The sequence below is a fragment of the Beauveria bassiana genome, assembly GCF_000280675.1.
Source record: "Beauveria bassiana ARSEF 2860 unplaced genomic scaffold BBA_S00003, whole genome shotgun sequence".
Classification (NCBI taxonomy): Eukaryota; Fungi; Ascomycota; class Sordariomycetes; order Hypocreales; family Cordycipitaceae; genus Beauveria; species Beauveria bassiana.
Window position 1 is genome coordinate 325,298 of NW_007930838.1, and position 22,220 is coordinate 347,517.

Genomic DNA, 22,220 nt, shown 5'->3' on the forward strand with positions numbered 1-22,220 from the left:
GCAACAGGATTCAGAGATGGTAGATATTGTCGAGACTTGCCGCTCCTTCTGTTGGCACAGATGGGAGCCATGTGATATTTCATCGGCGGCAGCCCATGTGCCAATTAACAACTATTATGCGTATTTCAGCCTCGCCAGACTAACAGCTCTCAGCTTTCGCTCTTACCCGTTGGTGGGGGGTGGAGCGGCACGTCCCGCCCTGCCTCCCACAAGGCAATGGCGGTTACAAGCTTTCCCTGTGGCGTACAATAGTCTGCTTAGCGTCCCAATGCCAGAAACAATTGCGATAACTACTCGCATACGATGAAGGGGGTCAAGGTCGTGCCCGTGTTGCCTGCGGGACCGCGAGCGATCTCGTCGGGATGTGGGCTGTACAACGGCAAAAGGGCAGAAATCAAGGGTCTTGGTGGTTGAAGATGAGATTGAGTAACTTGTGTGCTGCATTGAGACCAGCCTTCTGGTCAGCCTGGGAGTCAGCCAAGAACAGCCATGTTGCCTTTTGCAGGGGGGGGGGAGGCTTAAGCTGCGTCATTGGCATCTCGCGTGCTGATCTCAGCCGCACTTCTCCTTCAGGCGGCCCAAAAGCTTGTTTCCTCTCGATCTTGCCAAAACCCCCGGAACTTGGCCGTCGATAGTGTCAATGTGCTAAAATGAAGCTCGTCGCCAATGTCATGCGGAAGGCATACGCTCACCAATACTAAAAGACAACACCTCTTTGACCCCCTTCCAGCGTTCACAGTGGTGACATTTCACAAGCTCAATCCTTTCTACTCTTTTCCGTGTCCCCTGCCTCTCCTCCAAGATTGCCCCTCTCTAGATTGCCGAGCGCGGATCCCACATCACCCTGAGCCATGTTCAACGACACGCTCACGACGCTCGCAGAACGCGCCGAGTTCTCGTGCCCGGTCGAGGGCCAGCCCGACCTGTACGGCCTGGGCATCCGCATCGGCATCTACATCCAGATGCTGGCGGTGCAAATCTCGGGCTTGCTGAGCATAGTGCTGCGCCAGGACGACTACCTCGGCGAGAGCGTCGTCCTCTTCATCCTCGCCGTCGGCAGCGTCCTCATCAAGCTCATTGTCCACAAGCAGATTCTCGCCGTCGAGGCCGCGCCCATGGTGGCCCTGCTGCTGGCGCAGGTCAGCGTGTGTCGCGCCGTGAGCCGGATGGGCTTTGTGGTGGGCGTCATCTTTGCCGTCGAGTTTTGCGGCCTTTCTTCTCTATTCGTCTGGTTTTGGTGGCACGGCATGGATGTTCTCGGGCGCTCGCCCTGCGCAGACGACAAGGCCTTCTTCTTTGCCAAGGTGAGCCTCTGGGGTTGGTTCCGGACAATGAACAAGGTCTTTGCAGTTTTCACGGCGATTGCTGCGGGAATGATGGCCATTATGTATATTTTTGGTGAGATTTTTCCCTCAAGTTCCACAGCCTTGGCTTCAAACACCGCTAATAGTAGTCCCATTCAAGTATACACTGTAGCCTCTGTGCAGTACCTTTTATACTGGTACCAGCGACTGCGCGGCCGGGTTGGGCCCTTGGAACAGAACAATGGCGATCAGAACAGCGACATGAACGATCGAGACTGGAAAGTCGACATTCAGAGCGCATTTGAGATTTCCATCAACATAGGTGTCATTGCCTTTGTCGAAATGACTCTCAAATGGAACAACATTACAAATGTTCACTCACTCCGGGATCCAGGCCAGTTTATGCCGCTCATAATTTCCTTGGCGCAGCTTGTCGCAATCATCTATCAGGGAGTGTCTCGCGTTGCTCATATGGCAGCGACAGAAGATGAGCCACTCGCTTACGGTAAGTTGTCTCCGTTTCATTCCCGGCTCGTCGGTCATCGTTGCATCGTTGCGAGCGCATGCTAAACATGCTGTAGGTGACGGAGACGATACAGACTGCACACACGAAAACAAATCGTTGCTACCAAGGCACCTAGGAAACCATGATGGGGCCGGTCAGAATGATGTAGAGCTCAAATGAAATCATCACTAGTCTCGCGCGTGTCTAATACAGTTCGATTTCATCCTACCATGACATATTTGCCAAGCAAAGCTGCGCATGGCGAAAACTAGCATCCAGCGACTCTAATAAATCACCGCATCCTGTTTTATAGAATAACGGGGCCAAATATATTTTTGCCCTCGATTATCTCATCTCCAATCACCATCCCGAGCTCAGACGCGCTCAGTCGCCGCTCGGGGAGTCTAGCCGTGCTTTTCTTGGTGGTACCAAATTAGGGCCCAAGCGAGTACGATGAGCTGGCTATGATGCAACCCTCCAGCCGACTCGTAAAAAATGCATTCGTGTCTATTTTGTTAGAGATGTACATCTGTGCATAATATTGAATGAAGCCTGTACATGTTTTTGCTCCGCGCGAGTTTGGTACGCCTTCAGTGCTTCGACTTTTGAGCACAGCTGGTCTTTGTCCGGTCGAGTTTGCCTGGCTGCACTCTTTTCGGCAACTTGCATTCCATCTGTTCTTTTTAATATGGTCAGCGCTTCGAGGTTGACGGCGTTGAATGCCTCCATCTGTGTGGCGCTTGCCTCGGGCATTTGGAGCATGGACAACCTTGTCACCTTTGGGGACAGCTATACGGATGAGTCGAGGGCTATTTATCTAGCCGAGTACGGCCATGTGCCGCCTGCAGGCCTACTCATGCCACCGAATAACAGGACAGCGGATGGTGGCATAGCCTGGGGCAGAATGGTGGCGAGCATGACCGGTGCTAGGTACTACAACTATGCAGTGGCCGGCTCTACCTGCTCGGAAAAGGTAGCAACACAACCAGCACGTATTATACCTGGCCAGATACCGACTGTTCTCGAGTATGAGGTTCCTGCATTCGAAGCAGATTTGGCCGTTGCATCGTTCTACCCCAATCGACAAGCAAACAACACAGTATACGCCATGTGGATTGGCACCAATGATCTTGGCGTAGAAGGCTTCCTTTACGATCGCAACAGACCTGGGACGGTTCTCAATGACTTTGTTGGTTGCGTGTGGCAATCCTTTGATCGCATTTACAAGGCCGGGGGTCGTCGATTCGTTATCATGAAAGCCGTGCCACTGGAAAAGACGCCGACGTACGCAAGCTTTGACAATGGAGGTGCACGAGATAATCCGGTCTGGCCGACAAAGTCTCAATACAATACGACAGAATATCAGCACAAGATTTTCCAGTATAGTCAGGCAGTGAATGAGCTGTTTGACTACACGACGCCACTTCATCTCTTGCTGAAACGTCGTTGGCCGGGAGCCAGCGTCACCGTCTTTGACACTCATTCGATTTTCAACGACATTCACAACAATCCCGGTCAATATCTTTCATCGCCGCAGAACGTCGTGTCTTCATTCAAGACCTGTGATGCCACTGGCAAATGCGAAAGTTCCACTTGGCCCAAAGCAAGCTTTCTCTGGTATGTTTGGAAGTACTTTGCTGAACTGAGGGCCAGTCAACTCACACTCTTTCCCTCCAATCAGGTACGACATGCTGCATCCATCTGAACGAACCATGGAGATTGTTGCCAAGGAATTTGTGTCAGCAATCAAGGGATCTTCGAAATACGCTACTACCTATATATCGCCGTGATCAGATAGACTGCCGAGTGTACTTGGGTAAAAAGAGTCTCATGGGCTTGATACCAAGATCGGTAACGGAAGCAAACAGAGACCCGAAGATGCGGTGACTTTTTGACCAGTGGGGCAACCACAATTGCACCGGGTCGTCGCTGCGCTCGCCTCATTAGTAATTGGCTAAGAAAGCCTCATATTCACGGTCTCTGATTATTTCAACCTCTTCTAAACAGTCCTCTCAGTGCCTCTCAGGACTGCACTCTTGTCCTTGACGCCGAGGACGATGCCGTTGCCGTTGCCGTTGCCGTTGCCGAGGTCAAGGGTAACTTAAGGGGCACAGGAGCTGAGGAGCCGGCGACAACTGGCGGCGGCAGGCGGCGGTAAAACGCTTCTCCGCGTTCCGGTCCTGCCAACGCCAGTCAGACCTTTGCTCTCTCAACACACCACCACCAGCCGACCATCGATACAAGGGCGGCGGGCGCATTGCCGAGAATAAATCCTGCAGCCATATCCGGACCTCGCAACCTTTTGGACGCCTTCTTTTTATCGTCGATAGCAGTGCGACGATTATTTTCGTAATCCTGCCGACACTGACGCGCGCCCGGCGCAAAACTTCCTTCCCCCCATTTATTCAGTCCTCCGTCCGTCCACCGCGCCGCCTCGACGCTCTCTACCAACAAGACATCTCGCCGCATCCAACTCCAGCCTCGCGGCAAGTCAAGTAGACCATACTTTTGGTCCGAGAAACTCCACCAAAAATCATCGAGTTTGCAGTTTCTACTTTTGACAGTCGGTCAATTGCTCGTCTTGCGCCAATTGCAGCCACGACGCGTCACAGCCTTGGGCAGTGATCGACGTCACCCTCACTCGTTTCTTTTGTCGCGCTCGATAAATACTTTTCGCCCTCTATTCGACGCGAAACTGCAATACAGCGCCAGGATCAACCATGTTCCAAGGACAATTTGGCTATGGCAATGCTGGGCCCCAGTTCAACAACCAGCAGGCAGGGGCCCAGCCTAACCAGCAGCAACAGCAGCAGATGATGTTCAATCCGCAACAATTCGCTGGAATGGCGCCTCAGCCCGGCTTTAATCCCGCTGCGAATCCCCAGATGATGGCAGGTGCCTCGCAAGGCATGATGCAGAACCCTGCCATGCCTAATATGGCTGCCAATGGACAAAGTGAGCTTTCCATCCTGTCTGTGCTGACGCTGCGCATGTGTATTCTAATGTGTCTCTCTTCTGAGTAGTGCCCGGGTTTCAGCAACAATTCGCTCCCCAGTATGGGCAAGTTCCGCAGAATTTCCCGCAACAGCAATACATGATGGCTGGCATGCAGGGCTTCCCCATGAATCAGCAAGGCATGACGCCGCAGCAAGCTCAGCAAATAATGCAGCAACGCCTGCAGCAGCAACAACATCTTCAGCAACAACAAGCACAGCAACAAGCACAGCAGCAGGCGCAGCAGCAGCAAGCGCAGCAGCAGCAAGCGCAGCATCAAGCACAACATCAAGCGCAGCATCAAGCGCAGCATCAAGCACAACATCAGGCGCAGCATCAAGCGCAGCAGCAAGCGCAGCTGCAACAGCAGCCACAACAACACCATCAGCAGCAGCAGCAGCAGCAGCAGCACCAGCAACAAGCTCAGCATCAGCACCCCCAACACCAACAGCTTCAACAACACCAAAACCCCCAGGCGCAGCAGCAGCATGTCCAACACCAGCAGCTCCAGCAGCATCATAATCAGCAAATACAGCCACAACACTCGCAACAGAACAACATGAGCCAGGTCGGAACCCCGCAAAGACCCCCAAGTGCCGTGCAGAATAGCTCTGCTGGACAGATGCCCGGACAGCCTCAATTCTCCCCCCACCAAATGCCTCATGGATCTCCACAGCAAGGTGGCCAAATGCAGCAACATGCTCAACAGCATCAGCAACAAATGCAGCAGCCTGGAGCCATCATTACTCCTCAGACACCGACATTTCCCAGCAATCAGGGGCCCAACGCAGGTGTAGCATCCAACGCTCCTCCTCTAAGCCCAGCCTCGGAATCGCGTGAAAAGGAGCGGTTTGCGCTGCTGCTCGATATCAACCACGAGCTGCTATACGAAGTCATTCTTCTGCAAAACACACAGACGGAGCTCAAGAAGGAAGCAGCGGCTGCAAATGGCAATGCGGGGGAAAGGAAGCAAACTGAGGAGGAGACCTTATTCCAACAAGACTACGTGCAGTAAGTGAAGTCGATTGTGCAAGCAAGGCTAATGACTCGATCAAACTAACCGGTCCCTACTACAGCTGTATGCGCCGCCTACAAGCCAACCTCTCGTACATGGCCGCACAGGCCGATCGCAAAACGGAAACCAAGGGGCCGCCCTATCCCACCTTTATGACTGCGCCGCCACTGAATCTGTCTCTCCGCCCTCGAGCCCAGCCAATGGTTCCCGACGGATCTGATGCCAAAATTGACCCTGCGGCTGATCGAGAAGAAAGAGACAAAGCGATCAAAGACCTGTACCGCCGTTTGCAAGCAGCCTACCCGGGTGTCGACTTTAAGAAAGAGTCCGCGGCTCGCTTACAACACGGTCAGAAACCTGGCAACCCTGCCGCTTTCCAAGGCAGTCCAATCTCGCAAAAGACGCCACAGATACCGAATGCACCGCCGCCACAGGTGAGCCAGCTGGGGTGATGGCGAGAAGTCACAAATATACGGAAACGACAGAGGGCGTGGGGCATTTCTCTCTTCCTTGCGATGAGCAAGAGATGTTGTAAAAAAGGGAAACCCCGTGTATCAGATAGCTCTGTATGGGTTAGCATGCGGTGTTTTTTGGCCTTGTTTCTTGGATTCAAAACGGCGTCAAGGCGGGTTAGGGAGCTTCATGAATTGGAATGGGTATCGGGCCTGAAATTATTCAGTGAAAAAGGGAGGGAGAGGGGTTGAGACTTGGGAGGGGCATGCGGGGAGGAGATGTTGCAAATATCAGCGTTCCTGTACACAAATCAATATTTACTGTGTTGTTCAGCTTGCCAGTCAACTCTCTCTGCGTGGCATAGAGCAACTCTTCATCCTGTAAAAAATTCTATTAAACTCGATAAATACAAGAATGCAGGCTCCTGATGATTTCCTGGGGCATGGCGTGATGTTGGTCCTTTCTCCGTGTGGAAGCAACTATTTGGGCTCACTCGACCCACCTTGACGAGAAGTGGTCATGTCATGCATCGCGGGGCGGCAAGGTGATTATCTCTTTTCACAGCCAAGTATCCGACTTGCCGTAGAACTTGAATCGGGATATAAATTTCCATGTCCATCATCACACAGATATATAGATAGACGGTGAAACCCTGCGATCACAGGATCAGCCCGCGTCTACATATATGCTCCGATCGTTTACGCGCGCCTTTTCCATCTCTACCAGAATGGCGCTTCACCCCCCGCAAGGTGACAAGCTCATCTGTATGTCCCTCTCTACATTTCCCTCCCCTCTCTGCCACCATGACGCTGACATTAGGACAAAGTCGCCCCCGGAGACTCCGGCACGCAAGGCACGCAAGCCGCGCAATTCACCCTCGGCACGCTCTCACGCCGCGACCTCGACAGCACCTCCTCCCCAATCCCGCAGTTCCACAAGTGGTTCTCCGAGGCGCAGGACGCGATCCGCGGCGCCCAGGGTGCGGCGACGGCGGAAACCTGCACGCTGTCTACGGCGGAGCTGCCGTCGGGCCGCGTGTCGTCGCGGCTAGTGTACCTCAAGGAGCTCGACGCGCGCGGGGGCTTCGTCATTTACTCCAACTTTGGCACGTCGCGCAAGGCGGCCGACCTCGCGACCAATCCGCACGCGGCGCTGTGCTTTTACTGGTCGCCGCTGCAGCGGCAGGTGCGTGTCGAGGGCGTGGCGGCGCGGCTGTCGGCCGAGGAGAGCCAGGTGTACTTTGACACGCGCGCGCGGGGCAGCCGCATCGGCGCGTGGTCGAGCCGGCAGAGCGCCGTGCTGGAGCCGACGACGACGGCGGCGGCGCAGGATGGTGATGGTGATGACGACGGGCGCGCTCAGCTGGAGGGCTGGGTGGCGGAGACGGAGAAGCGGTTCGAGGGGCAAGACAAGATTCCGGTGCCGCCTTTCTGGGGCGGACTGCGAATCGTGCCGAGCAGGGTTGAGTTTTGGCAAGGTCGTGACAGCAGACTACATGATCGCTTCGTGTATGAGCGAGAGAATGAAAATGCAGAGTGGGTGTTGAGTAGGCTGAGCCCTTAGATTTGGCGCAATAAAGCTTTAATAGCAAGAGAGAAAAAATCCCCGTCAAAGTAAATCATTTTGAGAGATGCGATAATGGGATACGTTTCATGTGCTAAAGCCAGTAATGAGATTATATTTCCCCCGCCAAGTAACCAGTTCGAATCTTGGCACCGGGATTAAGCTACCTCACAGATTCAAAATACACATCGCAACATTTGCAAACCAAAAACTCTTATCGTGCCGAGAGAGAGAGAGAGAGGACAAAGACTCATCGGCGGGTATTATCTAGCAGGTATAAAACAAGTCCAACAACCTGCAACATTATAACTCAAAAACGCCATGCAAAAAAGAAAAAGAAAAAAACAAGGCCAAAACGGAAAACAGTGCGGTGAGTTGTTGTCGCCTCACATATTATCAAGAACATCAAAGAGCTGTAGCCCAGCTGGCATCTAGGCCGACAGATGCACTTCTCATGCCACTAGCGGGCAGCAGCATCGTCTTTGAGCGAGAGTGTCCCGCGACAAAGTTGCTCGTGTCGTGGCCATTGTCCAAGTCGTCGTCGTCGTCGTCGTCGTCACCAGCAGCGAATAACAACATGTCACCGCCGCCGTCGCTGTGTGGTGGAGATGGCTCGGCCGCGTCCCAATCGCAGTAGTCCTGGCCGGCGAGCTGCATATCGACCATGGCGTCTGCCAGACAGTCGACATCGCAGAGGGGCATGATGCGGTAGTTGAGGGTCTCCATGATGGAGCGCTCCGTAGCATTCAGCTGCTCCGAGGACCACAAGCCGCGACCCCACGCGTTGCAGTACGTCTGGGCCGTCTGCTCCGAATCCTCGGTGAACTTGTGTGCAATGACGAGTGCGGCGAGGATGATGATTTCGGGCTGTACAGAGTCGATATGGAGCTGCTGCTGCTGCGGCGGGGAGGACTGCCGATTCGGCTGCGGCGTGACGACGGGCATGCTGTGTCGCTTGGCGTGCGTCTTGTTCGTTGCGGGTGCGTGCTGCAACGCTGGCTCGATGATGCTAGCAGGACGTAGAGGGCATGTAAGTCGCCATTTGCGACCGAATTTCGAGTCGAGACGGTCAAGCACGCAGACTGCTAGTGCAATCGTTTCGAGGGGCAGAGAAGCTCGGCCCAGTATAGACTGGACTAGATGGACTGATGTCGAAGCGAGGGATGCGGATGAAGGAATCAGGTTGACGAGGTGGATTGCCGGCCCTGTAAGACACATTATCGCATTAGTATGAATCATTATAGCCGCATGGCTAGGTAGGCGCTTGGAGAACGAAATGGGGTTTGGCCTTACCTCGATAGATAGCTGGCAACACCTCGCCATCGTCATTAGGATAGCTCGCCGTGGCGCTGCGAGGCTGCTGCCTCGCCGTTGGAGGCGGTGTGGGAAGATGTGATAGCGGCCGATAGGTAAAGTAGCTGTTGGCGCTGTCCTCGACTGCGACGCCGCCGCCCTTGGACTTGCGCATAGTGGCCGGGGATGGATATCGGGGGAGGAGAAGGGGGGTTTTCGACTTTTATTCGACAATCGCAACAGCTCCTCTTCCAATCTGATACTGCGAAACCGCGAAGCCTGCGCTCATTTTTTTTGCTCTTGTGCAGCGTTTGAAGCTGGACACACAAACGTGCAGCGGGGAGGGGAGGAGAAAGGGTAGGTGAGCACGCGATGCCCAGCTACCAAAGTCGGGCGAGTTTGTTTGTCGAGGACGAGCGGAAAGCGGCCGATTTAACAAAGTTTAAATCTGTCAAAGGAGCAAGATGAAGAAGAGAAGATGAATACGGCGGCGGAAGAAAGATGCATGTATGTATATGTATGTATGTATGTATGTATGTATGTAGTACGCTCGGGACAGGGGACCAAGAAGGGACATGTATCTATCCAACTACAAGTCTCCAGGCGGTGGACAAGCGGCGGGCTCGGACCCTGGGCCATCAGCGGAGGGGCCAAGATGAATGCCCAAATAAATAATGGGTTGTACAAAGTACGCGGCAGTGCTGTGTATCCCGTATTCTATTCACGGCTGGAGTCGTATTCGAGGCAAACCTGCCTGATTGGTATTCTTCAAGGGCAAAAGAAGGGGGACAATAAAAATGAACTATAATAATGAGAGCGACTGGGCAGCGGCCAGTGGATCGGCAAGGGGGGGGCCCCCGGCGGAAGAAATCTGGTTGGCGGAGTCTTTGGGCCCATGTTGACCAAAAAAAAGTCAGGGGCTTCTTTTCCTTTTCTGCTATTTTCAGGTCGTGGAGGCTTCTTATCTATTCTTGGTGATGATTTCCCCCCGAGGCTCGCAACAATGACGTACAGCCTTTCACAGCCAGGTCCAGCCCTGTGCATGAAACTTTAATCTGTGAGAGTAGCCGCGTGCCAAGCTTGGGGCTAGGGTTCGTATTAATTGCAGGTACTACCTAGGTAGGTACGTAGTGCCGTCTACGGCCTGGCTTATCCTAAGATTTCCAGGGGTTGTGAAAGTTGGACGAGCAATACAAAGTACCAACTAACGATATTGATAGAGCAAAGCCATACGTTCTTTAATCAATACCCCCAGCTGCCGTCTTATTATTCTTGCACAAACTACATACTTATCCTTGCTCCTTTTGGGGGTACCCAGATCCGTTATTCAGGCCATGTCTTGAAAATGAGCCAAGCAGTGGGGTTTAGCGGCCTGTCAAGTCTCTCAAACAAGTGGGCGCCAAGATGTGAGCTCTCACATGTTCATTTATTCATATCCCAGCTGTGTGTTGATCTCGGCTTTGAGAATATACTGATGAGCCTTTCTCAATCACAACGGGTCCGTACTATTTAGACCTAGGTGTGTGAGGCTACTTACAAAGTACAATACATTTACAATGCTATCACTGCACAATACTAATCTCCGAGATTGGCTTTTCCATGCATGCAGTATATTGCATGAAAATGAGATGGCAATGATGAATGCGATATAATTAGTTAATAAGGCGATGATGAATGCGATATAATTAGTTAATAACATTCTCAATATAGTCATCGACCCGCTGCGGTACGGAGACCCTACGTCCATGTACCAAGGAAAGGGATCGAGTCAGCAGGAATCAATCTCCAGCACATGTAGCATGCAAATCCACATGTTCCCGTTCGCCGTACCAATAAATTTATATACATTCTTAGCAGCCCCCTTTCGGGTGGCAAAGCAAAGTCAACGCACAAAGAAAAAGGAATCGTTGAGAGCACTGAAGGAATCGGAAAGTACTCTCCTGCGTATTGAGTATAATTCTGTTTGTGCATGGACAAACGGCATCTCTGATTTGGCGCTCAAGGTCAAGCAACGTCCGTCGTTCAAAGGGCATAATTCAAGACAATAAGCCCACATCACCTCGCAAGCGAAAAAAAAAAACGTTTTGGAAAATCCAGATTTTCATTAAAGAGCTAAACAGAATAAATTAAGAGCGAACATGACTAGAACCCAAATGCCCGCCGTGGTACGCGGCTCACCACCGAAACAGTGATCCCCTCATCCTGGTAGCAGCCATTACGGAAACTGATTAACCAATAAGGGGAGTGGAAACTAATTTCATAGTCAGCCTTGAAAAATATCTCATCACAAAAAAAATAGTGATTCACGTACCCTTCTTAGCAATGGACTCAATCTCGGGGATCGACGATGAGCTGACGAATTGGCGCAGATCAACACCGCTAATGCCGTTGACAAGGCCGAAGTTGAGACCGCCAAGGGCCAGGCTTCCAAGGTCAAAGCCATTGAGAGCACCGGTTCCAGCAATGGCCAGCAGAGTCTGCAGCTGCTGGAACTGGAGCAGAGAGTTGAGGTCGAAGCTGTTGACGTTGAAGACATCCTGGAAGAGCAGCAGGTTGAGGTTGTTGTTGAGGCCCAGCTGCTGGAAGAGCTGCAGGTCGAGCGAGTTGATGTTGAGGAGGTAGTTGAAGTCGTTTTGCTTGAAGACGAGGTTGTTGAGCTGGCCAAAGTCGAACGAGCTGCGCGCCTCGAGGGCGGCAGTCTCGGCGGCAGGGGCAGGAGCCGCGGTGGCGACGGCGCCGAGGGCAGCAGCAATGAGAGTGGAGAACTTCATCTTGGTAGATTGGGAAAAAAGAAGGTTGTTTGGTTATAAAAGGATGGGAAAGTTTTGTAAAGAGTGTAGGAGAAAGTAATGGAGCACAGCCCGCAAGTTCAAGAGTATTAAAAAGAAGGAATGTAATAGACTTTGAGCACAGCTAAAAGAGTATCAAAGTCAGTATGAATCCTATATTCTACCGGGATATCCTTGTGTTCTTACCTCGAAGAGAATGAAAGAATGCAAAGATGATAGTTGTTGATCTGCTTGTGAGGATGATAGGCTCTCTCATGGCAAGATGACGGAATTCATTCATCTTTATAGGTAATCACAAGTATGTTTGCCAAGAACAAAGCATCTACTCTCGCAGGCGAAAAGTGCTCGGGTTCGGGGGGCTCACTGCGTTCGACGTTGCAATGCCATTTCACGGTAAAGCCTTCATCCGATGGCAGCTCTCTCCGCCCATTATCAACTACAAAGACCACATGCAGCCTATCGGATATGTATCAGGAGAGTTTCTACCCCGGAAATCTTAATTCGGATAGGTGTGTACCGATATGAAGGCTCACCTTGCCTTGGAAGCCAAAATCGCCCCCCCCAATTATTGGCACCGCGCACAACCAACTGCACTTGCCTAAAAAATGCCAAGGCTTGCTTAAAAGGGCGTCACCTGTACCGAGGAGCAGATTTTGCTGATGATAGGACGAAAAGGTGTGTCTTGCATGATGCCCCCCGACTTACACTGTGTCTGATCCACGCTTTAACACGCACTGCCTAACAACCCAACACCACAAGTGTGTATGGCGTCTTGTTACACTTTGACAAATTCATACTGCAGAAAGAGAGATGACTTGAAATTGAGAAGAATTTGTTGAATAAATTATTGTTTCAAAAATTCAATCAATTTGCCCAAGGCAAAAAAAAAAAAAAAAAAACGGTCGTCGGAACGGCAGTCTAGCACAGCAAGAATGGATGACATGACTGCTGGCTGCCGACTGCCGCCAAACAAGACCAACATCGGATTCTCATCCCAAGTGGCGTAATAAATTACTAAAAAAAAGTACGTCATCGGAAAAGATGCATACAGGTATTGGATAGTGGTGACCGAAGGGGTTAGTCGGGATGCTACTGCGACACGGGTGTCCAGGTTCGCGTTTCGCATTTCGAGTGTGTCTCAAGAGGAAGCCAAGGAAAGTTCCGATGGCAAATGTTTGTTGTTCGTCTCAGATATCTTTTGCCAAGTGAAAAAAAAAGTTCCGACTAAAGTCGATATTTGAGTTTCGATCCCTGCATCTCATGTGATTTCGCCGTGGCAAGGCCAAGCTGACCTGGGGCTGGGCAGGTACTACGCCGATGCGTCAAGTTGCGGCAAAATAAGCATGTGCTTTGATTAAGCATACTAGCTAAGAGACGGAAATCATTGCTTTGAAGTTGAATCCAAGTGTACTCTAGGACCTTGTAAAGCAGATTTTTGAATCACAGAAAAGAGAAGAACAGCTTGTCCAAGGGTCGATGCTTCTACCTCCCAAGCCAACTACTAGCCATGAGAGGTCGAGCACCATCTGGCAGCAATAACTAATGATGATAGAGACTCAAAGGAAATCTGCCACACTGTGTTGCACTCGATTCAAATTTTATTCATTGTGAGATGGCTCATGACAGATTTTGGTGACAAGGATTATTTATTCGCAAATTGCAACTCGAGAATATAGAGTTGTCCACTGGAGAACACTATAGAGTAGAAACGCTGAAAACCGTTCATTATCATACAACTCATCGTAACTCCTAACTAGCCAATAAAAATAATTCTCGTCACAATTTGATCCCTACGTTGTGCCCCGGGACAAACCACAGGACTGACTAATGGGAAACTTCATCATTTCCCACATACGCGATGCTTTCAGCTTAAGCGACAATAGCTAGTCGATGTTAGTACGTGCGAATGACTTGATGGCTTGGAAAGTCTTCTTACCAATGGTGGCGCCTTGCTGGACAAAGCCCTGGTTCAGAACAGTGATGATCTGGGGCTGGTTGATGAGCTGAAGCTGCTGCAGAATCTGGAGCTGCTCGACCTGAGAGACAAGAGCGAGCTGCTGGGCGAGGGAGATGCTGTTGAGGTTGCCAATGTTGATATTCTGACCGACACCAAGCTGACCAATGTTGCTGATGAGCCAGGGGTTGAGGACACCCTGGTTCAGGTTACCGTTCTGCAGCAGCTGGTTGATAAGATCCTGGTTGTTCTGGTTCTGGTTCTGGTTTTGGTTTTGGTTTTGGTTCTGGTTCTGGTTCTGGTTGCGATCGTTGTTGTTCTTGTCTTGGTTGTTGTTGTTGTTATTGTTGTTGTTGTTCTGGCCATTGTTCTGCTCACGGCCCTTTCCATCCTTGCCTTGGTTCTGGTTGCGGTCCTCGCCCTGGTCCTTGTTCTGGTCCTTGTTCTGGTTCTCGTTCTTGCCGTCCTTGCCCTCATTCTGCTTGCCGTCCTCAGGAGCAGTACCGTTCTGGGCCGGCTGAGCCTCGTCAGCGCGAGCAGTGATGGAAGCAAGAGGGAAGCCTTCCTCATCTTCCTTATCATCCTCTGCGTCGTCAACGAAGAGGTTGGAGGCGGCAACAGTGGCGTCGCGGACCTCGACAGCAGTAGAAACATGGCCGACCTCAGTAGAGCGGTCGACGACGGCGCCAGGAACGGCAGCGGCCGAGACCAGGCTGGCCGTGAAAAGGAGAACGGAGAATGACTTCATTGTGGTAGGTTTGTGATGAATATCAGTGCTGCTGTGGTATCAAGGGAATGTTGTAGGCAAGGGGTCCTTTAATGAAAGTACTAGTTGCCGGGATAATGTAAACAGAGCACAGCTCTTGTTTTAAAAGAAAGAATAGGAATTGGTAGAGAATGATATTGCAGCGTGTTGGATGAGAATATCTTTCAGTTTTGGCTCGGGGAATCTGGAGATCATATACTCGCGCTGTGATCCTCATTAGGCGGTTGAGGCAACCCTTGGACCCGTACACCAACGACAAACCGGGGAAGCTCTGATGCCTGACGTATTGCACAATAAGCTCTTGATGAGGCGCAAGTGAGCTGCCATATTCAAATCATAGAACGAATCCACCTCTTTGAGACCGGATCTATCGAATTCCATAACTAGCATACAAACCCACCCATCGCTTGGCCAGCTGCCACAAAGGCGGGCAGGCAGTGTCACTGGGATCATTCATATTGACAACGCTGACCCATTCTTACCCTACTCCAACGGCAAGATCTGGCAGGTGGTATTGCCGGGGTTTCAGTCATCTTGGCGTAAGGAGGCTTTGATACTGTCAAATTCAAGGCGGGGAGCCAAGAGTGGCGCGGCAACACCCCGTAGCGAGCAAGTTTGGCCTTGGCATTGGACGCTGAAGCGTTACATTTGGCGGCGAACGAATCCAAGAGCGAGATTTGCGTCTCGTCAATCTTGGGTTGATGTTGTTGAGGGCTCTGTGGTTTCAGAATCGTCCCCCCACGTTTCATCTCAGCAGTCAACTCGTCCGGTATACATCTGAGCCGTCCGCTCTGAAATCTGGTTGGCCAAGGAGAATTTATGCTATGAAAAGGTCGCATGTATTTGCTCGAATGTGGCACCGCTTTTTAAAGTTGTAATTAATCTGTGCAGCAATTTGAGAGGCCGCGCCCACCTTCATCGGACTAGATTGGGTCATCGGATAATAGGCTCGATATATCGTGTCAAAGTAGAGATTAAAAAAAAATTGGGGAAACTCCGTGTATTCGATCTTTAACATGACTCTGAAAAGCTCCGTAGTTCAACATAGTGCTCCGTATTGAGTGCATATTTCAACACAAGAGGCGAGAGGTAACTTTTCTGTCCTCTGAATTTGATGTAAGAAGTAGAGCTTTCCAGACTTCATTTTAACGCACATGAAGCTGCCGAGAATGCGCTAGTGGTTGAGTGCAGCCAGCGTTAGATAGCTGTTTCGCAAGACTTTGTAGTGTGCTGAGACGGCAACCCCTAGTTGTCTGTCTTGACGGCATTCGACACGGGTGATCTCAATATTGCGCTGCCGCATTGCATGAGTTGATCCGTTCATTTCCCAACCTCCCGGCGGCGTTCGAGATTTCTTCATGTCGTGTTCGGATGTTCAATATGCAAACTTCAGTCCCGTGAGGATCAGACGTGGTTGCTCACTGTTTGTAAATGTTATTTGTCGCGCATCATCAGTTCCAGGTTGCGCTTCAAACGCAGGCGAGTGTTATTTTGGAAAGCTTTGCAAGCATCATGTGTATTCATTCGTATATGTTTTGGTCCTGATTCGCTCTCTCCTCGCGAAGAATCCGAAAGGCGCTAATGCCAAGGTATATTGTACAGGTAATCTATTATTTCTTCGGTCTTGTCGAATCTTTTTGTGTCGACAGTCATCGTTCTGTCTTTCGCGATACCTCGTTGGTATTGTGGAAGCCGAGCCATTCCCCCAGCATTCCACCGGGTTTGGGAACTGGACATTCTCTTCGCGATGAACTCGATCGGGGTACCACGTTCTCTGTTGAATTTTGATTGAAATCGGCGAGTCCATCTGTGATTTGCGGCGCGTCTTTACGTCTCCATATTCTTCTGCGACCGTTCTCGTCCACCACGACTTCGCCATCGGCGTATCGTGCCCGAGGCACAGGACAGGGGAGTAGATGCGGCAGTCCAACAACAAAGAAACTAGCGACCAAGGTCGTAGCAAAGAGTGACGAGGTCATTCGAGACCTAGGGTGGAGATGTGGTGGCATCGTGGTATTGTGAATTGTCGCAGACGCTCTGATCAAGGGAAGACTAGGAGGCTGTCACAGGCGGGTCAGCAATGCAGGCAGAGTAAGTGCAATGCTATCCATTGAGCGTACTAGATCATAAGACCATCATCTCGAGCTTTGTCTCAACGCCGGAGAATCAATTGCGATAGTAATGGGCGGCTGGCTGGCTATAGTAGACGGATATCGCGCGTCGGTGCTGTCGGCTCTGACTAGAAAAAGCGCTCCTTGAAGCAATTCTGACCAACCCCGGATTCCCAAGCTGCTGATTGGCTGTAGAAGCTGCCGGAGCGGAGCATCTTGCTTCCGGAGCCGGCTCAGAAGTCTCAACTACCTTTTATCGAATTTGGTGGGGCGATGGAGAACCGTGGGTGCGAGATGGACTTGTGGTTTGCGCGCCGAACAAGGGAAGTCCATCTATTACCTTCTTCTTGGAAACACGACCGCAGCACGTGCTACTATTGACACCTATATATTCTACCAGGGTTACCAACATAACCAATATTATTCCTTCTACCTCGAGATATGCTGTAAGGTCACCTGCAATTCTCCATCGCACTTGAAAAGCGGCCGGCGCGTTACCCATGCGACCGTGGCTTAGCCAGCCTTCATAATGAGTGATCTCGACAAGTAAGTTACTTTACCATGGATGGACGGCTGAGTTTCTGGTGGCCGGCTAATCCGAAACTCTCGCAGAGCTATTGCGCAGCTGCGCGCCTGTCGTCCGATACCCGAAACCCAAGTCCGAGAGCTTTGCCATCGTGCCCGAGAGCTGTTGATCGAGGAAGGAAACGTGGTCACCGTGTCTGCGCCAGTAACGGTGCGCAAGCTCTTCAGTCAGCCGCTTGAGAAGAACTTGTAGAGTACTGATTTGTCATTTCCATAGATATGTGGCGATATTCACGGTCAGTTTCATGACCTGATGGAGCTCTTTCGGGTCGGAGGAGACGTGCCCGACACCAACTACCTCTTCATGGGCGACTTTGTCGACCGTGGGTTTTATTCTCTTGAATCATTTCTTCTTTTGCTCTGCCTTAAAGTTCGATACCCCGACCGCATGACGCTCATTCGCGGAAATCACGAATCGCGACAGATCACAACCGTCTACGGCTTCTACGATGAATGCCTGCGAAAGTATGGCAGCGCCAACGTTTGGCGATACTGCTGCGATGTGTTTGACTACCTTGCTCTAGGCGCCATTGTTCTTGGGGCGTCCAATACCCTCTCTGATCAAGCCGAGCCAGTCGACGATGAAACTGAGATTGAGGTTTGCGATCAAAACGGAAGCATCATTAGCCGCTTCTCACGCCAACGTGGCCAGGCAGATAGCCAACAGCAAAAAGGCCGGAGTCCGGGTGGTGGTGGTGGAAGCGGCAGCACAGGAGACAAGACTGGGCCGCCAGGCTCCGGTGCCTCTGGATCCAGTAACGGAAGTATTGGCAACCTAGCAGGTGCGGTATTCTGCGTGCATGGCGGTTTGAGTCCGCTCATTGATTCGGTGGACAAGATCCGCCTCATAGACCGCAAGCAAGAGGTACCCCACGAGGGAGCCATGTGCGACTTGCTGTGGTCTGATCCAGACGACATTGACGGTTGGGGCTTGTCGCCGCGTGGCGCGGGGTTTCTGTTTGGCGCGGATATTGTTAAAGTCTTTAATCATCGAAACGACCTGAGCCTCATTGCGCGAGCCCATCAGCTTGTCATGGAAGGCTTCAAGGAAATGTTTGACTCATCTATTGTCACGGTCTGGTCGGCGCCTAACTACTGTTACCGCTGTGGCAACGTGGCCGCCGTGCTTGAGCTCTGCGAAGACGAGTCCGGCACAGGCCTCTTTGCGCGGAGCAACGGAGACGTTGGCCGCAGTGATGGCGGCGCTGGCGTAAACGGGCGTGGTCTGATGATGGAGTCGGACACGACCAATGTGCCCAACAATGGACCTGCGAGGCGCTACCGTGTATTTCAGGCCGCGCCACAGGATTCGCGCGGTATGCCTGCGAAGAAACCCGTGGCAGACTACTTTCTCTAGGCAGGACCTGCAACCATATAAGATTTTTGTTTCCTGCTGCATTTTTGTCGGGATCGGGACAGTTTCTTTGGGGATCAATGGCGGCGTTTGGCGGTTATAATCATGATTTATGCTTTTTTAGAGCAGCGCATTACAGGAAGCCAAAGGTTTGGGACTAGTGCGGGATTGTGCCATTCAAGACGAGTTGTATTATTTTTCTGAGATTCTATGACTTTTGATAAGTTTATATATATACATGTATGCCTTTTTGATACACTAGACACAAAGAAGGCCGTACTGGACTCGCGAATATGCTGGTACTATGGGGTTGAGCTAATACCTCACACCGTGGCGCGGCTCTCCGACACTATTCCGGTCTCGAGGCCGCTGCGAGGTGGTAACCAAGTTCTGTGATCCTGAGGAAATGTACCAAGCTTTCTTGGAATTCTGTCGTCTCTGGCAATGGATGGTTGCTACCCTGGCCAACCGCCAGTAGATCCATCACCGTAACTACTATCATCCTCTGTGTGATAGTTGTTCATTGAGCCATCGTAATGCATATGTCCTCTGCCATGCTGATGATGCTGCTGCTGCTGTTGCTGTTGCTGCTGCAGCATAGATTGGGTGATGCCTGATGTCGATGCAAGAGAGCCTAAATGTGCGGATTGGTTCAGATACGCCTCTGGTCCCCTGTTTTGATTTGTCATGAACATGGCCGCAGGGTACTGCTGCTGCTGTTGTTGTTGTTGCGAAGATTGGCTTGCCAGAGCAGTCGTTTGGAGGTGCATGCCTGGATTGTGGCTATATGAAGATTCGGCGGGCATCGCGTCCCACGGCGTGGAAGTCGAAACCGAAGGAGTGCTCGAGATGGAGGAGTCGGACATGACTTGACTCGTGACCGAGGTAAACGGAACGTTGGGCTCGAGGCTCGCTGGCCGCCGCGGCACCAATGCTTGCTGGAGCGCATGCGAAGCCATGCTAGGCTCTCCGGTGGCGGCGGCGGCGGCGGCAAAGGCCTGTCTGTGGTTCATGCCGGGACCCCCCGCGGCCACGACGTTTCCAGCCTGCAAGAAGCGATTAATGTATTCTTGGCTGAAGCCATGTTCGTTGAGGAGCTGCCGCAGCTGTCGGTTCTCGTCGGCAACGCGCCGCGCCGCAATCTGAACCTCTGCTGTGGCCTCGATGCCTTGCAACTCGCAGAGTCGGAGGCGTTGTTCTAGCTCTTGCAGATATTCTCGCCTTCGTGCTCTAGAGCGCCGTTGGTTGTCTCGTATGCGAGCTAAATTGGCTTTTTGCTGTGAGACGAGAAGGTCAGTTGGATTAAGCTTTCATCTTCCATGGGAGAAAGAGGGAATGTTGCAAGTAGGCGAGAAGAAGAGAGCGGGCTGGCTTACTGCTGGAGTTGACATTTAGTCTGCGCTCTGTTTGTGTCGGGGGCCGCTCTTGGGTCGTTGGTTTGAACATCCAGAACACGGCTGTTGTCTGTCGCCCTCTTGAGGTGTTGAGCTGCCCGAAGCGACGAACAATGGGTGCCAATAGCAGGACTGATAGTTCCAAAACCAGTAATTGGTAGTACCAAGCGAATAACCGTCTTGTTTTGCTTTTTTTTTTCTCGATGTGATATCACGCCATTGAGGAATCCGAAAGGTTGCCACTATATTCGCACCCGCGCAAGACCGAAACAAAAGGAAGAAACGGCTGATGACTGCAGTAGAATCATGTGTACGATCTCTTTCTATATATTGTTGGTAGATTCGCAATCGCTGGGGAAAAAGAGAGTTGTCCAAGGTAAGCACCCGAGTCAAGGTTGGTAGTTGGTAGTCAGAGGACGCGCATGAGAACAATCATCCAGATTTGCGACGGATAGTTATAAGGCTGAACGAAGGGGACAGCAAGAATGAATGAATGAATGAGTGAATGAATGGAACTCAAGGCCACAGCGTCTTGGAAATTCGTGACAAGTCGTGTACCAATAAGCGGGGAGGCCTGGAGCTTTGTGTTGCAGTTGGCTTCTCTGGGCTCGGCGACGGCGCTAACGAGAATGGAGAGTGGAAGAGAAGAGAGTATGGCATCCTTTTTGACAAGAAGCGAAAGGCCCCCCTATACATATGAACTATACGCCGAGACGCAATACTGGGGCAGAAGCGCCACACCACGGGCTATCATTGCCGCACATAACGGTTACATTCCCAGACCGTCGGGTTCAAGTCGTTACTTTGATAGGATAGGATAGCATAGCATATAGCCAGCTAGTTGTATCGGTAGCAAGAGAACATGGCATTTCAGCTAGCCAGGAACGTGTCTTGGGCAAAGAAACCCAGATTTTTACTAAATATAAACTGGTCCTGAATCATAAAGTAGGCCGGTGGCGAGTAAGGAAGAGAGATTTAGGATAAATGTCCGTGTGGATAACGGACGAGCGGGTTGAAGGCAACAACGCTCGGTAGCAACGTGGTGCTGGAAGGGGAAAAAAAGAGAAAAAAAAAGGAAAAGGAAAAGCGGACTAGGACCGTGGGAGGGGGGCCTATAACATGGAAAACCATCTACTGTTTTATAATCATCTGCTCGTGTCATGGTCAACATCGTAACATTCGCTTCGATCTAGGTAGGAAGCTCGGTGAGGCGGCATGGCTGGGTGGGACACACCAAGCGGCAAATTGACTCCATGGTGGTATGAAACCGCGAGCCAGCAAAGAAAGAGAAGCGGAGAGAGGGAGGGGGGGGTGAAAAATTAAACGGGAGAAGAAAGGGGCCCTTGTAACCAAGCCATGCAGCCTTGGAGACAGGTCAGGCTTCTCACGGGGCGGGAGTGACATGCACGGAGCCAGGTTCTTCTTGTCCTTGTGGATGCGGGTTTGGTGGGTGTAAGTCGGAACAGTGTCGGCTGAACCTGCCAACGGCGGTGGGGGGAAGGGGAGGGGGGTCTGTAAGAGATGCAGACGCACATATTGTTTGCATACATATATCGGGAATGAAAAGGGCGGACAAATAGGAGAAAAGAACGAGCGTCTTTTTTTTTGGTCTTTTTTAATATTTCGAGTTTGTTGGTCAATGACTTAAGATAGCCTACGGGTTTACCTTACCGAACGGCGGACCGGTGGGCAGTGGTGGACCACGCTACCGAGGCGACCTTTTCATTCCGGACCTGGCAACTTGCACTAACTAGTTCCCGAGGGACGAAAGGAAAAAAAACTTCTTCTTCTCTCCTTCTTTTGGCCACAAAAAGTAATAGTTCATAGCCGGAGGGGCAATATAGTGAAACGGCTTCGGCAGCCGAGTTAGGGTCGTTGATGTGCAAGTTTGCCGATCGGGCGCAGTTTACACACTCACATGCTTCCAAAAGGTGCTGTAAATTCTTGTCCTTCTTTTTCTTCTTCTTTTTTTTTTTTTTTTTTTTCTTTTTCTCGCCCCTATCATCCGAGGGCACGACTCAGAAAAGGGACGGCGCCTGCCCCAAACTTTTAGCGTGCGGGAAAAGCAACAACGGGCGGCCCGCTGGGCTCAACGCCAAAGAGAAAAAAAAAAAAAAAAAAAAACCTAAAACGCAAAAAA

The 22,220-nt window shown here is 51.3% G+C and overlaps 8 protein-coding genes across 8 annotated transcripts; 4 read left to right on the forward strand and 4 right to left on the reverse strand.

Moving 5' to 3' along the window:
* Positions 1-851: 851 nt before the first annotated feature.
* On the forward strand, positions 852-1,989 carry BBA_01341 (uncharacterized protein; the record flags this gene model as incomplete). The annotated part of the gene is made up of 2 exons (XM_008596438.1): positions 852-1,809; positions 1,886-1,989. 2 exons carry the CDS (start codon positions 852-854, stop codon positions 1,987-1,989), a joined length of 1,062 nt encoding a protein of 353 aa, XP_008594660.1.
* A 508-nt stretch (positions 1,990-2,497) lies between these two features.
* BBA_01342 (acetyl esterase) lies at positions 2,498-3,967 on the forward strand (the record flags this gene model as incomplete). Its single annotated transcript, XM_008596439.1, has 2 exons — positions 2,498-3,426; positions 3,826-3,967. The coding sequence occupies 2 exons, from the start codon at positions 2,498-2,500 to the stop codon at positions 3,965-3,967; spliced, it is 1,071 nt and encodes a 356-aa protein (XP_008594661.1).
* Positions 3,968-4,529: 562 nt separating this feature from the next.
* On the forward strand, positions 4,530-7,834 carry BBA_01343 (pyridoxamine 5'-phosphate oxidase; the record flags this gene model as incomplete). Its single annotated transcript, XM_008596440.1, has 5 exons — positions 4,530-4,764; positions 4,833-5,814; positions 5,880-6,252; positions 6,909-7,035; positions 7,098-7,834. 5 exons carry the CDS (start codon positions 4,530-4,532, stop codon positions 7,832-7,834), a joined length of 2,454 nt encoding a protein of 817 aa, XP_008594662.1.
* A 405-nt stretch (positions 7,835-8,239) lies between these two features.
* On the reverse strand, positions 8,240-9,302 carry BBA_01344 (uncharacterized protein; the record flags this gene model as incomplete). The annotated part of the gene is made up of 2 exons (XM_008596441.1): positions 8,240-9,039; positions 9,128-9,302. 2 exons carry the CDS (start codon positions 9,300-9,302, stop codon positions 8,240-8,242), a joined length of 975 nt encoding a protein of 324 aa, XP_008594663.1.
* Positions 9,303-11,355: 2,053 nt separating this feature from the next.
* On the reverse strand, positions 11,356-11,898 carry BBA_01345 (uncharacterized protein; the record flags this gene model as incomplete). The annotated part of the gene is made up of 2 exons (XM_008596442.1): positions 11,356-11,378; positions 11,439-11,898. 2 exons carry the CDS (start codon positions 11,896-11,898, stop codon positions 11,356-11,358), a joined length of 483 nt encoding a protein of 160 aa, XP_008594664.1.
* A 1,887-nt stretch (positions 11,899-13,785) lies between these two features.
* On the reverse strand, positions 13,786-14,618 carry BBA_01346 (uncharacterized protein; the record flags this gene model as incomplete). The annotated part of the gene is made up of 2 exons (XM_008596443.1): positions 13,786-13,799; positions 13,853-14,618. 2 exons carry the CDS (start codon positions 14,616-14,618, stop codon positions 13,786-13,788), a joined length of 780 nt encoding a protein of 259 aa, XP_008594665.1.
* A 2,658-nt stretch (positions 14,619-17,276) lies between these two features.
* On the forward strand, positions 17,277-18,689 carry BBA_01347 (calcineurin-like phosphoesterase; the record flags this gene model as incomplete). Its single annotated transcript, XM_008596444.1, has 3 exons — positions 17,277-17,293; positions 17,360-17,483; positions 17,550-18,689. 3 exons carry the CDS (start codon positions 17,277-17,279, stop codon positions 18,687-18,689), a joined length of 1,281 nt encoding a protein of 426 aa, XP_008594666.1.
* A 452-nt stretch (positions 18,690-19,141) lies between these two features.
* Positions 19,142-20,077, reverse strand: BBA_01348 (uncharacterized protein; the record flags this gene model as incomplete). Its single annotated transcript, XM_008596445.1, has 2 exons — positions 19,142-19,963; positions 20,063-20,077. The coding sequence occupies 2 exons, from the start codon at positions 20,075-20,077 to the stop codon at positions 19,142-19,144; spliced, it is 837 nt and encodes a 278-aa protein (XP_008594667.1).
* Between the last annotated feature and the right edge of the window lie 2,143 nt (positions 20,078-22,220).